This window comes from Diaporthe batatas, assembly GCF_019321695.1.
Source record: "Diaporthe batatas strain CRI 302-4 chromosome Unknown Contig00008, whole genome shotgun sequence".
NCBI classification, from domain to species: domain Eukaryota; kingdom Fungi; phylum Ascomycota; class Sordariomycetes; order Diaporthales; family Diaporthaceae; genus Diaporthe; species Diaporthe batatas.
Window position 1 is genome coordinate 951,823 of NW_025408555.1, and position 15,080 is coordinate 966,902.

The following is a 15,080-nucleotide window of genomic DNA, read 5'->3' on the forward strand; positions in this document are numbered from 1 at the left end:
CTCACGTGTCACAATCGTGAAGTTTTAGTCACATCACCTGTTTTCTTTTCGACGTACTGTTCCATTGAAACACATCGTTGTAGCGATGTTGGTTGGAGGATAAGTTAGAACAGCCCACAATGAGCTAGTATCTATGGAACATTGCTCGGGTGTCCGCTATGTGGCCACAGTATCTCCTTGGCCCCCAACAGCCAATCTTCTGTAGGACACCCTCCTACGGGACAACCTCTTATATGGTCTACTTCCAGACACAACTCCCCATAGGATAAACATTTACAGAAAAGACTCTTATATGCAGGGGCAGGCCAGAGATATGACATTATACCTCTTTTAAAGATGTGGTTGTGTCATAATAATGGTGTATCTGATATAAATGTACATGAAAGAATTCAACCTTGTGTACCAAGACTGGGCAAGACCTCAAAGCGACCCGAGAAGAGCTGGACGCACATGCCTGCCAAGTTATATTATGGAGGTTCACCTGAATCCCGATGAGTGCTTTGACTGCGGATTGCTCGGAGGCTGAGACACAACAAAGAAGTTGCGAGACTCAAAAGGGGCCGTCGTCGCCGCGGGCCAGGCCCAGGTGGGCCGTCGTCTTGGTTATATACCTAGGCAGTGCCGCGGGCCCTGGTTGTACGACATCCCCACAGGTGGTCGGCAGGTTTGCGTGGAGGAAGGGGTGGCGAATTTGGGGGCTGGTCTGGTTGTGAGGGCTGTGAAGTGGTTTCTGCGGTACTTGAGCGAAAGTGGTTGAGTATGTATCTGCGGAGACGCCGCGTGATGTTTTTTGGACAGTGGGCGGGCTTGGGGACATTATGTTGAAGGAGGTTGTGGAGGGGCTGAAGAAGGATGGAGTTGCTGTTGTCGGATTTCTGAAGGGGGTCAAGCGAGCTAACGTCCACTCACCCAGCAATTGTGTCCACTCACCCAGTTCCCGCCGACCGCTCACCCAGTACCAATTTTTCTAAGCAACTCCCTCACGTTTATAAGTACCTTCTGAGTCAGTACCGAGAGACCCTATGGCACGATTTCCTTCTCTAATTTTCAATACTTTCGGTACAAGCCCCTTCTGGTACCCCTTCTGGCACCCCTTCTGGCACCCCTTCTGGCGCCCCTTTGCCTTCGCCTTCGCCTTCGCCTTCGCCTTTGCCTTCGCCATTTGGTCTGCACGCATTCAGGTACCAACTGAGCATTTAGATGCTAACTGAACGTTAGAAGGCTAGAAGCCAAGAAGGCGAAGGTGAAGACTATACTCTTTCTGGCCTTTTGGTACCCCTTCTAGCCCTTTAGCACTCTAGACTTCTGGCCTTTTAGCGTTTAGTTGGTATCTGAACGCTTAGTTGGTACCTGAATGCGTGCAGGCTAGAAGGCCTAGAAGGCGTGCCAGAAGGCGTGCCAGAAGGCGTGCCAGAAGGCGTGCCAGAAGGCGTGCTAGAAGGGGCTTGTACCGAAAATATCGAAAATTTGGAGAATTCTGGTTAGGTATATAGTTTTATATGGGCCCTGTACGTGAATTCTTGTACTGGGTGAGTGGTTGAAAAAAACTGGGTGAGTGGATATAATTGCTGGGTGAGTGGACGTTAGCTCGGGTCAAGCTCAATGACCTCGGGCATGACCTGCTGGTTGCGATGAAGGCGCTCTTGGTCAAGCTCACAGGAGTGGTGTTGAATTCCGTTGTTCAGTTACCAGCTGCATTTAAGAAGGCGGAGAGCGACTGGGTTAAGTGTCTCCTCTCAATTTTCTTCGCTTTTGTCTTCATGCTCCACGAGCACTGTGGAAGATGCTGGAAAGTCTGTGGGCGTGTCTTGGGCGGGGGTTGGAGGAAATGCTTTCTTTGCTCCAGCCAAAAATGGCATTATCCAGGAAATGCCCATCTTGAACAGTGTATATCAAGCATGATTCAACCTCTTGAACATGACGATCGGATATAATAACTAACGTCCTTTAGACACTCTTCATAGTTACATTCAAGCCCGTGTCCGCCGCGTCTCCACCGTGGTCAAGCAGGGCAAAGGTGTACTCTCCTTTCTCCAGCTCCCACTCATCCCACCTGTTGATGATGGTCAGGTAGCGATCAACATCCAGCTCCAAGTCCACGGTGGCCTCTTCTCCGGCGCCCAGGTAGACTCTCTGGAACGCGACCAGCTGCTTTACTGGCTGCACAATGCTTGACGTTCGCCCCAGGAGGTAGACTTGCGCCACATAGCTGCCATCGACCGTTCCATTATTCTTTATTCTCACCGAGAAGTTGATAATGTCCCCGGGTGTGAACGTGTCTGAGTTCGGTAGCTTCTTGTCGCCCGCCTGCGCTGGGGCACTGCCGGCTTCAAAACCCAGGACCTGGAACTCCGCATAGGAGAGGCCATAGCCAAACGGATAAGCTGGCTGGGAGTCCAGGTCGAGGTACTTGATCTTGCGCCCGAGACTCTTGTAGTTGTAGTTGATCGGAACCTGGCCTACGTGCTTCGGCACGCTTACCGGCAGCCTCCCGCCTGGGTTGGCCTTCCCAAACAGAATATCGGCGATGGCCTGCCCGCCGCTCTGGCCGGGGAACCAAGCGTTCAAGACCGCGGCACTCTGGTTGTAATAGTCAGGGATGGCGAATGGTCTGCCACCCTGCAGGACCAGCACAACAGGTTTCCCCAGGGCGTAGACGGCCTTCGCCAGCTTGTCCTGGCTCGGGGCGAGCCCGAGGGTGGCTCGATCGCCGCTCTCGCCATCGCTGTTCCAAGCTGCGCCTACTGCGAGGACTATGACATCTGCAGCTTCGGCCGCTGAGACGGCCTGAGAGATGGCATCTTTGCCAGGGTCCCTGCTAACCAGGTTCCAGAAAAGAAGGATCTGCGAGTTCAGGGACGAGACGTTCTCGATCTTTTTGTAGAGGTTGAAGGCCTTGAACTCGAGGCGGATGCTATACGTCTCTCCCTTCCGGAAGGTGAAGCGGACCGAGCCCGCGGGAGGCCGAGTGCTGTTTGCTTGAGTGTAAGCAAACTGCTGGATATTTCCCATTATATTGCTCTCGGCGGTCGGTATGATACCCCACGATTTGATAAGTTTGTCATCGATAAAGAGCTGGTACGTGCTGTTCGGGCCGACAGCAACGCCGATCCATCCATCCACGTCCATGTCGACTGGTGAGGTTAGAATCCCTTCCCATACTACGCTGAAGTTGTTGGATGGCAGACCGGGCGGAGGGTAGATTCCCCAATCAAGCGCAGGGGTCTCCAGCTTGGTGATCAGTGGGTGGATGAAGTTGGTGTCCGCGAAATATGTCGCTTGCAGGCCACCCTTTGTGCCGTTCGGGGATGAAAGAAGGTATGGCGGAATAACATGTTGTGCGTTATACTCCCATGTGTTTGAACCCCAACTGGAGACCAAAGTAAAAGGGGCCTCTGCATCTTTGCTGTATGACAGCATTGCCTCACGAATTGTTTGAGCGCTGTTGGCTGGATATTCTCCCCATTGACCGGAATAGTCGCCATAATTCAGGATATCAGTGAACGGCCCGATGAGGGCAATACTTTTGATGTTTTGCTCCTTTGGTCGCAGGGGCAATGTTGAATCTCGATTTTCCAGCAGAACGATACTTTTCTGGGCAGCCTCCAAAGTCAAGCCTCTATGACTGTTCGCAATATGAACAGGGTTGGTTGCCGGTGATATAAAAGGCTCGTCGAAAAGCCCCAGGTCCCATTTGACACCCAACACAGACTGGGCCCGCGATTGCAGAGTTGAAAGCTCCAGTGAGCCGTTGGCGATGAGTTCTTTAGTTGCGTTTAAGAGAAGCTCCAACGGCCAGTCATAGAACTGTACCATTCCGCCGGCTTTGTACCATTGTCTGATGGCATCAGCTGGCGAGTCAGCGACCGCATGTTGAGTGTAAATATCGTTCATGCCGGTGTCATCGGCAATCACAAAGCCATCGAAGCCCATGTCATCGAGTGCTTGGTACAGCTTCGGGTTCACGTGAGATGGTATATCATCGAACTCGTTGTACGCCATCATCACGCCCCGGGCACCTCCAAGCTGAACAGCGGCCCTGAAAGGTGTCAGGAGATCTTGGAAGACCTGGCGGTTGCCGTGTCCCATGAAAGGACCCGCATTGTGGCCAGCCTGAGGGGATCCATGGGCGGCAAAGTGTTTCATCACGGGCACCACCGCGTCCGGATCTGACCAGGAGCTGTTCTTTGAGAGCCCGGACGAGTAGGCGACGCCCATGTGAGAGGTGAGAATCTTGTCCTCCCCCCACGCCTCTTGCATACGCCCCCATCGCGGATCCAGGCCGATGTCGAGAACAGGAGAAAGGCAGGCGTGGATGCCGATGGATCGTGCTTCGGTGCCGATGGCACGCCCCACGCGGTGGACCAAGCCGGCATCCCAGCTCGCTGAGAGCCCCAGGCTTTGTGGGAACATTGACTGCTTAAAAGAGCCGACCCCATGTAGACATTCGCCAGTTTGCATCAGGGGCACCTTGAGGCGAGCTTTTTGGAGATTGAGCTGCTGAACTTGGTTGTAATATGAAGTGTTGAGTGGATACCTTGTAGGAGGTTAGCGTCACCTCCAATCTGTCCTCGCCATGACAGCACAAGATTCCATACCAATCATGAACGAGGCCGACTGGTGAGTCGGGGCTGAAGCGCATGGTGTGGTCTGGCATTTACCGTTGTACGTCAGCCATAAAATGTCCCGAGTGTCTGTCAGCTCAACAAGAAGGCGGAAGGACCCACCATAAAGCTCATTATCCGAGTTCACTCCAACTATGTCCCCGCCAAAGGTCAAATGCAGCTGTAAAACTGCTGTTGGTAAGCCAAATGCCCTGTGCCCGGCGACCGCATGTCGAAATCTGGTTCATGACGTCTCACCGAGATCTTCAATGGTCATGTTGGAGACGAGGGCACTGATGAAAGCCTCTTTGCCTAGGCTGGTGCCATGGGCGCCACTGCCGTCGATCCATTGTGTGGCCGGGTATGGATATGCGATGACTTGTTGATGATCCTGTGCTAGGGAGGCCGGGAGGAGCTGGGCGGCGAGCAGCAGCAGCTTGGCAGCTCGTGAAGAGCCCATGTTGACAGCTGTGGCGGATCACGAGTGCTGCCTGAGGTGGAGGACAGTCCAGTCGTCCAAGGCTGGCACGTCAACATGCTCCACCACTCCAGTGCCCGTGCTTTTGTTCCAAGGTTGTCGACGGTCAGGTCAGATCATGATGAAGTCGATCGAGCAGCGATAGCGAGCAACGTTACAACTCCAGCCACAGCAGTGGTTATTTTCCGACGGGTGTTCTGAGGATGCATCGCAAGTGGAGGAGATGGGAACTATCGCCGGAAATGATGGTGCGGGGAGATGCAGTGCCAGGATGCATGCATGTAGGCGTGATGTCTGCTTTGGGGAGAGGGTCAGGGCTGGCAGGCTGGTCAGGCACGGTGGAGGGGGGGTGGGGAAGGGGGGTCGGGGAAGGCAAGGGTTAGCTGCGTGCAGGCAGGTTGGGGGTCGTGCAACCCCAGTCGAGGAGACCAAGTTGTGCGGGAGCATCGGATGATTTGGGAGCCCGGCTGGGAGCCCGAACTCAACTCAGGGTCAACGCTGCCTGCACCTGGGCGGCTCTGCTCAAGGTTTGACACCAACCCAAAAGCCACTGTCGATCATCTGGAACCAGCGTCATCCACCACGAGAAGAAGAAGAAGAAGAGGAAGAAGAAGAAAAAATAGACCATGGCCGGAGTTCAGCAGGGGCTGGAGGTTGCCTTCTACCTCTACCCTTGCGGGCTGTTCGCGACTCTGCTGGGGTCGCAGTCCGTCCAGTACTACCGGGAGCGCCATGGTAAGCCGAGCCGCGACGCGACGGCCGACCAGAAACAGGCCGAGGCCACCCGACGCCTCTACGCCCGCCTGATCTGGGGCGTCCAGCTGCTGCTGTCCCTCTTAGTGGTGAGTCTGCCCAGCTGATGCTCGGCTGTGGGGTCATCATGTCCTCCCAAGCTGACCTGGTGCTTGTCTCTCTCGCATACAGCTGGCCAGCATCGTCGTGGTCCTGCGAGATGCAGTCGCCGGGCACGCTGGCGGGCCCGACGCTGCCTTCCCCGACAGTGCATATCTGGCATCCTACGTCGGCGTGCTGCTGTACTTCCTGGCTGGTCTGCTGCCCGACCCAGAGGGCCCATGGTCCCCCGTCGCTGCCAATGGCCATGCCTGGGTCGCCGGCGTGCTGTTGGAGGCCGTCATCACTGCCGTTCTCAAGACCCAGCAGCCTGCCATTGGCCTCTCACGAGACGTCACCGATACTCTGCTCAGCCTAGGCTTGGCGAGGATCGTCTTGCTCGTCGTCATGATCAGCCTCATGGCCCTCAGGCAGTACAAGCTGAGGCCGTCTGAGCCCCAGTCAGCCCCGGAGGAGCAGCAGTCTCTTCTCGGGAACGGCCAGGGACCTGTGGCTGACTACGGCGGTGCCCACGGACATGGACACGGCCATGGGCATATGCCCGCCATAAAGCCTGCTTCTGGGAAGCCTCCAGGTGTTCAAGGGACAGGCTGGCTTGACTACTTCGCCGGCTTTCGTGTCCTCTTCCCCTACCTGTGGTATGTGATGCCGCAGCCTGCACCTGTTGCCCCCTCTCGTCACTAATGCTCAACAGGCCCAAGGACTCGCCGCTCTACCAGGCCATTGTGGTCCTCTGTATAATACTCCTGATCTGCCAACGCATCATCAATGTCTACGTTCCGGTTCAGCTTGGAGTTCTGGTCGATACTCTGGGGTACGGCCATATACCCTACAAGGAGATCGTCCTGTACATCGTCTTCAGGGGCCTGCAGGGTAACCAGGGAGCCATTGGTGCCGCTCGGTCTGTGCTTTGGATACCCGTGTCGCAGTCCCTCTACCGGCGGCTGTCCTGTGCTGCTTTTGAACACGTGCTCGGCCTGTCCCTGGAATTCCACCTGAGCAAGAAGATTGGCGAGGTGACAAGCGCCCTGAGCCGTGGCGCGGCCATGAACACGTTCCTCGAGAACTTCCTCTTCCAGGTCTTCCCGATGGTCTTCGATATCTTTGTCGCTGGTGTGTACTTCTTTGTCAAGTACGATGCTTTTTACACCATCATTGTATTCTTCATCATGTGGTCGTACATTTTCCTCACCATCTACATGGCCAAGTATCGCTCCAAGCAGAGGAGAGACATGGCTACCAAGAGCAGGGAGATGGATGCTGTCAAGACGGATGCCATCATGGCTTTCGAGACAGTGCAGCACAACTGCGCCGTTGTTCAGGAGACTGGGCGATTCAGGACCCATGTTATCATCTACCAGAAGGCAGAGCGTCTGGTGCAGTGGTCTCTGAACGGGCTGAACCTCACCCAGAGCTCGATATTCTCCCTTGGGACGGCCTTGCTTGTTGGCGTTTCGGCCTACAAAATCTCCATCGGCGAGCAAAAGGTCTCAGAATTCGTCACCCTGATTCTATATTTTACACAGCTGCAGGGGCCTCTGAATTTCTTCGGCACATACTACACCATGCTCCAAAACAACTTGATCGAGGCAGAGAGGATGCTTGATCTGGTGAGTCACCACCTGTTTCATTAACCTCTACCCATCCCTAACCTTTCACAGTTCAAGGAAACTTCGGGTGTCGTGGAGAAGCCGGATGCAATCAACCTCCCCCCGCCTCGAGGCGAAGTATCTTTCAACAACGTCCGCTTCTCCTACCAGGGCAAGGCCAAGGACCCGGCTCTCGACGGTGTCAGCTTCACGGTTGCCCCGGGCACAAAAACCGCCATCGTCGGGGAGTCCGGCAGCGGCAAGTCGACCTCGCTCAAGCTGCTCTTCCGCTTCTACGACGTCGAGGACGGCTCGATCACCGTGGACGGGCACGACCTCCGGGACCTGAAGATCGACAGCCTGCGGAGGAACATTGGCGTTGTGCCGCAGGACACGGTCCTCTTCAACGCCTCCATCATGTACAACCTGCAATATGCCAGCCCCAACGCCACCCAGGAGGACGTGTATGAGGCGTGCAAGGCTGCCAATATCCATGACCGCATCCTTGCCTTCCCGGATCAATATGAGACCAAGGTCGGAGAGCGCGGCCTGAAACTCTCTGGCGGTGAACGCCAAAGAGTAGGTGTCGAGCTCCATACACATATATTGCCCCGGCTGCGGGTGTTCTTACTGCTATTCATAAACTGACACGTGGCTTGCTACAGATTGCTATTGCACGCGCCATCCTGAAAGACGCGCGTATCCTGCTCCTAGACGAGGCTACCGCTTCTCTAGACACTCACACCGAGAGGCTGATCCAGGATGCTCTGGAGCGGGTAACCGCCGGGCGAACGACAATCACGATTGCGTAAGTTGAAAGCAGAATTTGTCTTCTACTATAAGTGAATATACAGCTGATTCCACGTAGCCACCGTCTTTCCACCATCACCACGTCCGACCAGATCGTGGTCCTCCACAAGGGCAAGATCGTCGAGGTCGGCAGCCACCACGAGCTGCTCGACCTCGGCGGCCGCTACCATGCGATGTGGAAGAAGCAGACCACCATCGAAAAGAGAGACCAGGAGAAAGAAAAGCTGGGTGAAGCATCGGAGACAGAGCAACAGTCATAGGTTACCAAGGGTTGCTCTAGCACGTGTTGCTGGTTGCTTTTCGTGTTCGACAATGGCGGTAGATCATCGTGGGACTTGTAAAGATAGAGCATTTTTGTAGATATATGTGAAAAGGGTTGGTTCCAGTTTCCCTGATGCATAAATCGCAAGGGGGCTGCAAAACTTTGAATATCCCTGTCTTCCTTCCCACGAAACACGGCTAAACAAGCGTTACAAGGCTTTGCCGCGATCCCGTCTGGGGTCCCGTCTGGGGTCCTGTCTGGGGTACATCATGGATTCCCGACGGCACTAGCTCACTCTGCAGGCATCCTATGACTCCAGTCTTGGCCGCTGAAGTATGATAATTAGTGTAATAATAAATGTTAGGCCTTAAAAAGGCTCTTAGTAAATTAGAGGTTTAAATAATAATTAAATAAAACTTAAGTGTAATAAGACCTTAGAGTAGTTCTAGTAATAAGAGCTTAGTTAGTTAAGGGGAAAAGAAGTTTTAAAGAGATTCTAATAATTCTAATAGAATTTATATTTATACCTTACTTAAAGTAAGAAAAGTTAGCTTAATCTCTAACTATATTATTGCAAGACTTATAAGATATATATAGTATTTAGAAACTTATAGTCTGTAATAAATTCTTTCATGGTGTGGTACTAGGTTATATGTGGGCTCTATTGTCTTATAAGGGGTGTAGGCTGGACTTTTCATGGCCTGTGGAGTACCACATTGACTAGGACCATTGTATAACACAAGTATAATGACTCGTTTATGCCCCGCCTCATGCCCAGGCGAGCAGCTGGGCACCTTGGCACTCCCGGCTCGCTCGGACTGTTGTCTCTTTACCTAGGGGAGTACCGAGACTGGTATATATGCTCTACTTGTGTAGGTACTCACCGGGTCTTCACTAAAGTCCGACAGCACATGTATAAAACTGCTCACTGCCACTAGTTATCAGCCGGTATATATCTTGCCGCTCATTCTGTGCACTTAGTCCGATCCCAACTTATAAAATCGTTGTATCCACGCCTATAATATATCCCAGCTGATAGTGGGAAGAACCTCCCTCCTGAAATACGAAAGATGTCACCCAAACCCACCTTCGTCCTCGTCCCCGGCGCGTGGCACCGCCCATCCTGCTTCGACAAGCTCAGGGACTCCCTCTCAAAGCACGGCTACCCCTCCGTAGCGGTCACGACGCCGTCGGTGGGCTCCGAACCACCGGTAACCTCGATGGCCCCCGACGTCGACGCTGTCGAGGCGGCCGTGCGCAAGGTGCTGGACCGTGGTGACGATGTCTACTTGCTCATGCACTCATATGGAGGCGCGCCTGGGTCCGCTGCCTCGGGGAGGATCGCCGAGAGCGGTGGTAATTCGGGGGACGGCAAGGGGAGGATCAAGAGGCTGTTTTATGTTGCCGCGTGTGTGCCTATCGAGGGCATTCCATTGGGCTCGCCTGCTGAGGTGATCCCCGGGTTCGAGTTTGAATACATGGATGTCAACGAGGTGAGCTGAACCCGGTTATCCATGTCCGTTTGACTGTAACTTTCCTTGATATCAACTCAAATTGCTTTGTGTATTATGAGAACTTGATTTCTGACAGCGGCCACCCAGCACGGAAATGCCGTGCTCAACGAGAAAGCACTGGTGTGGATGTACGACGGCCTCCCGGAGGAGGAGCAGCGAAAGCATCTCGCGGCAGCCTCCACGCAGCCCATCGCGGCGATCACAGACAAAGTCGCCCACGTTGGCTGGAGGTATATCCCATCCACTTCCGTCTACGGCGACCAGGACTTGCCGATTCCGCTGCGTTTTGCGGAGTTCATGGTCAACAGGGCCCAGGCCGAGGAACCCAGGGAGGGGGGTGTCAAAGCATTCGCGGGTGAGCTGGGAGAGTTCCACATGGACTGTGGTCACTTTGGGATGTTCTTGCTAGACGATAAGGTGGAGGAATTGGTTCAGATTTTGGATGCTGCGGTAAAGAAGTCGTGATGTAAGCAAAGCTGCACGGCGCTGATTCCGAGTGGCTTCTCGTCACGACAAGGATCTGCGAAGGGCGGCTGCAGGCCCACAATGGGAAGTTGACTTACAATGACCAGCAAACTTTCTATGTACTCGTACAGTGAACAAGACTGTTGAAAGAAGCCAAAATATTTCAAGACTTTCCAGGACTTTGATCACGAATTAAATTGGGCACACATGTAGAAGTCATAAAAATCAACGGAAATCAAATAAAGGAAGAGATTGCTCTGCTAGCATGCCCTGAAGTTAACCATTACTGTGGTCCAATTTTTGCACTACACTTGGTGGTTTCGTTTTAAATCCCCATCTTAAATTCTGACCATTGAAACTTGCAGCTGGTCTCGAAAGACAAATATTAACCCAGATCTGGCCGTACATTTGTGTTCCATTCCCCACCGTAGAGCAGATTCATCTGAATAGGATCATTCACAACTGTCAGCAGTGGGTCATATGCCTGCGTTGCACGCTCCTCCCAGTGCTGTGCTGCCATTTTGTCCACCATGTCGTCCGGATCCCCCTCGGATGCGTCAGACAGCTCGTCCTCCATCGTTCTGCTACTCCTTGCCGCCCGAGCCTGGACGTCTTCGCTTTCATTATCGGCGGCAATGAGGCCCTGCTCCCAGTCGAAGAAGTTGTTCGGGTCCCACAGGCGCTTCACCAGCGCCAACCTGTCTCGGTTGTTGCCATAGTAAGCCTTGGGGACGTCGACCTTGGGGATGCTCGCGTCGGGGAAGTTGACGAACGAGGCCTTGCCCGCAATCGAGAACGGCCGCAGTCTGTTCTTGAACTTGTGCGCGAAGCCCCTCATGTCTCTCTCCATCCACTTGTCCCTCCACTGGACCTGTATGTACACGTGGTAGGCGGTATCGCGCCAGCGGAAGGCTGTCTCGTCCCGGGCCCGCGCGCTCATCTGGCCACCTGAATGGATCCATGTGCACTGGCATAGGCCGTATTCCTCGCCGGCGAAGACGTTTTTGAAAGCCTCAAGTTCTTCCTTGATGATGGCGGTGATCTTTGTGATATCCTCAAGCTTGTTTGTGAAACAGAACGAATGGAAAATGCGGAAGCTGCTGCTGGCTGGGGTCGACCTCTTGACTTCCTCATCCCACTGAGCGAAGAGGGTCTCATGCAGAAACCGGGAACTATTCTCGGCCAGGGATCGGCGCTGGAGCTGCTTCGATAGTTCCATGTTCAGAATATTCTTGTTGATGAGCTTGTCGAATTGCTTCTGGTCGCCGTCGAAGTAGGTGAGAAAACGGACCGCAATGTCGCCGTTCCGCACCGCAAGATCGGAATACCACGAGGAGTCAATTGTCATCTGCTTTGGCCAGGCAGTTGTGTAGAACTGGTTCATCGTGGCGAGCAGCCCCGTACCATCAGATGTATCTGCCCGCGGCGCCAAGGCCCCGAAGAAACCTGCCAGTCCGGAAATTCGATCAATGGTCGGAAACCATGTGTGTCTCCCCGCGACGATTTGGTTTAACTCGGGGTTTTCATTAGGATCACGATCTCCCAAACGGAAAACCTGAATCTTGATCTCGCACACCACGCCGAAGTTTGCACCACCAGCACCACATAAAGCCCAGAACAATTGGCCTGCGGATGTGTTAGTATAGGACATCGTCTCTGTGCTTCCAAGAAGAACCCCATTGTAGTTGTTTGAGCGTTAAGGGAGACGGTCCCAGGTACATACCTTCCTCTGAGTCCGGATCATCCGCCGGCGTGACGATGTAGATTTCGCCATCCGCGGCCGCAACGGTCATTTCGAGCACGTTGTCGCAACCCAGACCATATTGTCTGCTGAATGGCCCTATGCCCCCACCAAGTAGAAACCCGCTCACACCCACAGTGGGACAACGGCCGCCGTTGACCATGTATCCGTCTTCTGAATCGACCAGCACTCTGTATACGTTTCCCCACAGGGCACCCCCTTGTATAGTCATTGTTAAGGCCTCACTATTTCGTGTTAGGGCTATGCGCGGGTGTTACAAGTCCACGATTGCAAGGCAAATAATAAGGAAACCCATATTTGAACCGGGGCCGTCCCTTTTTATGTAGAGAAAACCCAGGGTGCAACAACATACCCAGACGGGCGAGAAATCGGGAGACTGACCTGTCGAAATGCACATGATTCATGTTCTTCATGTCCAGCATTATTCCTTCATTGGGAAACGAGGAACCAATGTATGAATGCCCGCCATTCTTGATCGTGAGAGGTATTTTCCGCGCGATTGCCTCGGTCACAATGGTCGAGACTTGAAAATGAGTGCTCGGCCGGACGACATAAGTTGGACGCGAGAACCGGTACAGCAGGTTCGAACAAGCCACGGACCGCTCGTACTCCAATTCGCCGGGGTCATACACCTCGATTCCTGATGCTTCGAGTTGGGCTTTCAGATCGGGGTCTGGGCGTTCTGGTCGCGGTGTCAACAGCGCCCGGCTTGCCGTTGCCTGCCTTCTCACTCCTCCGCCTCCACCAGTTGTTCTATTGCGCGGCGGGCGGGGAGGCCGGCTGGGGTCGGGTCCGAAGGGGTCGCGCCTGCTGCGGTCCGATTTAGGCGTGACACCCCAGGGGCTCCCAGGGGTGGCGATCTCGTCGGTACTCAGCAAACTACGTTGTGGGGTTCTTGGTTGCCTCCGCCTGTTACTTGGAGGTGGTGTCTGAGGGGCTCCTTCAGGTGGGGGGCTGGCCATCTTGATACAACTTCTCAGCACGCAAATCGGGGTAGGTTTATCTTCGCCTCGGCAATCTGGAGGGACTTAACAGGTCCCAGGGCTGGAGTATCTACCAGAAAGAGACAAAAGAGAACGAGAAAATCGACATACTATAAACTGATGGACTATAAAGGCAAGTTATAAGAGTTGCGGGGAGATCCAGGGAGGAAACTGGGTGCCTCTGCCAATTCCGGTCTTTGTTGCAAAACTCATGGGAGACGCCACCCCACTCACACGCCTCCTTCTCCTGATCAAAGGAGCCGGGGAAATGACGGGAACGGAATACTTGTGTCAATACTTGAGCTCATTTGCATTAGGACCTCGGCCCACCGTGAACGCTTTGGGGACAATGACTTAAGCTGCACACGCCCTCAATCCTCTCCTGGAATGGATCGAATGCTGCAGACGAATTTCGCAATGTGGTTAAAATAGGCTGTCCTGTGGTGTCTGTCATACTTCATTCCAATTTTTCCAGTTTTCAGGCAGTTCAAATCCAATTTTTCTTTTTGGAAAATCGAGCATGGCCTTGGGTTTCATGATGTTGTAGGCTGGAAGGCAACCCAGTGGGTATTAAAGGTGAGACTTGGTGCTCAATCCATAGCTGGAAAGGGGGTTCATGTAGTCCTGCAATCAACACCTTAAAATCAAGTTTGTACATGCTCAGATTGAATTCTGTGAGCGGAGTTTGGCGATCATTTTCACAATCCACGGTATCATTCAAGTCGCACCACCTGGGCTCGAATGGCCAAAACCAGCTTGGTCTTCCCAACCATGAACCCCCCCCCCCCCAAGCTCGGGTAGAACGCCAACTCGCAGTCAGTTTTCAGCTAAACAGTACCGTCAATTGGCCTCGCCCACTTCAATAAAATCACGCGTATTAGTCGTTATGTTTTGGTATACCTAATATGAAATCGATTCCGGGGAGCAGAGGGCTGAATGCGGCTGGTCAGCCGGCAACAAAGACCGGATTCGTGCCCATGCAGGCGGGAACGGAATAAGCCAAAGGGACGTGGCTTGCTTACCCGCGGTCGCCTCTCGACATACCTGTCGACACTTCCATCGCAGGTAGTATATCCAAAACGCTCTGATCATCAGGTATGTTTTCTAGCAGGCATGTGTTTTCCTTCATTGACGGTGTGCCTCCCGTACGGAATAGAGCTATACCGCAAGTATGGCAGAAGTGGTCATTGACTTCGTGCCTGAACATTACTCTGATGGAGGTGTGCGATCTCTTTGGAGGTGTGCATGATCGTAAGCTCCCTTGGTCCGACCTCCAAGTTCTTCACATACACCTTCGGCTCTCCCTGAGTTACAGCGAAACTCTGCTTCGGCACCTGGTAAACTGCGAATTTGTTGATCTTGCGATCCTCGTGGCAGTAGCAAATTGACCGTTCAAAACCAGACGGATCAGCAATCTACAATACCACATAATAGCTTTTGCAGTGTTTTCTTCTCGGCCACATTTGTCTGAGCCGGGCTCCCAGTGAATACGACTCTTATCTCACCACATAGACAGCTCCCCATGTGCATTATGGAGCTAAGTTTGGGTAGGTGATGTTAATATCTCCAGGGAAGGCTTTCGATGAGACGAGTTTCCATTGGTGGTCATGAGCCCCTTGCCTTTCTCTCCGGAAGGAAGAGGGAGTATGGTCAGGACTGGTTTATACAGTGTGATGATGATGTGTCGCGATGGTGCCTGTGTTGGTGAGAAGAGAGAGGGAGGGGAAAATAGAATAGAACTATAGTTTCTACCGTGCTCTT

The 15,080-nt window shown here is 53.4% G+C and overlaps 4 protein-coding genes across 4 annotated transcripts; 2 read left to right on the plus strand and 2 right to left on the minus strand.

Annotated features, from left to right (window-relative positions):
- Positions 1-1,892: 1,892 nt before the first annotated feature.
- Positions 1,893-5,319, minus strand: KVR01_007189 (uncharacterized protein). Its single transcript, XM_044782030.1, has 4 exons — positions 4,863-5,319; positions 4,728-4,793; positions 4,599-4,650; positions 1,893-4,537 (listed from the first exon to the last, which is right to left on the minus strand). Exons 1-4 carry the CDS (start codon positions 5,062-5,064, stop codon positions 1,948-1,950), a joined length of 2,910 nt encoding a protein of 969 aa, XP_044643442.1. The 5' UTR covers positions 5,065-5,319; the 3' UTR covers positions 1,893-1,947.
- Positions 5,320-5,490: 171 nt separating this feature from the next.
- On the plus strand, positions 5,491-8,911 carry KVR01_007383 (uncharacterized protein). Its single transcript, XM_044793695.1, has 6 exons — positions 5,491-5,924; positions 6,007-6,572; positions 6,629-7,544; positions 7,596-8,102; positions 8,189-8,331; positions 8,392-8,911. The coding sequence occupies exons 1-6, from the start codon at positions 5,709-5,711 to the stop codon at positions 8,591-8,593; spliced, it is 2,550 nt and encodes an 849-aa protein (XP_044643636.1). The 5' UTR covers positions 5,491-5,708; the 3' UTR covers positions 8,594-8,911.
- Positions 8,912-9,665: 754 nt separating this feature from the next.
- KVR01_007105 (uncharacterized protein) lies at positions 9,666-10,574 on the plus strand (the record flags this gene model as incomplete). Its single annotated transcript, XM_044782434.1, has 2 exons — positions 9,666-10,088; positions 10,197-10,574. 2 exons carry the CDS (start codon positions 9,666-9,668, stop codon positions 10,572-10,574), a joined length of 801 nt encoding a protein of 266 aa, XP_044643358.1.
- A 385-nt stretch (positions 10,575-10,959) lies between these two features.
- KVR01_007170 (uncharacterized protein) lies at positions 10,960-13,298 on the minus strand (the record flags this gene model as incomplete). The annotated part of the gene is made up of 3 exons (XM_044786569.1): positions 10,960-12,200; positions 12,298-12,560; positions 12,718-13,298. The coding sequence occupies 3 exons, from the start codon at positions 13,296-13,298 to the stop codon at positions 10,960-10,962; spliced, it is 2,085 nt and encodes a 694-aa protein (XP_044643423.1).
- Positions 13,299-15,080: the final 1,782 nt, after the last annotated feature.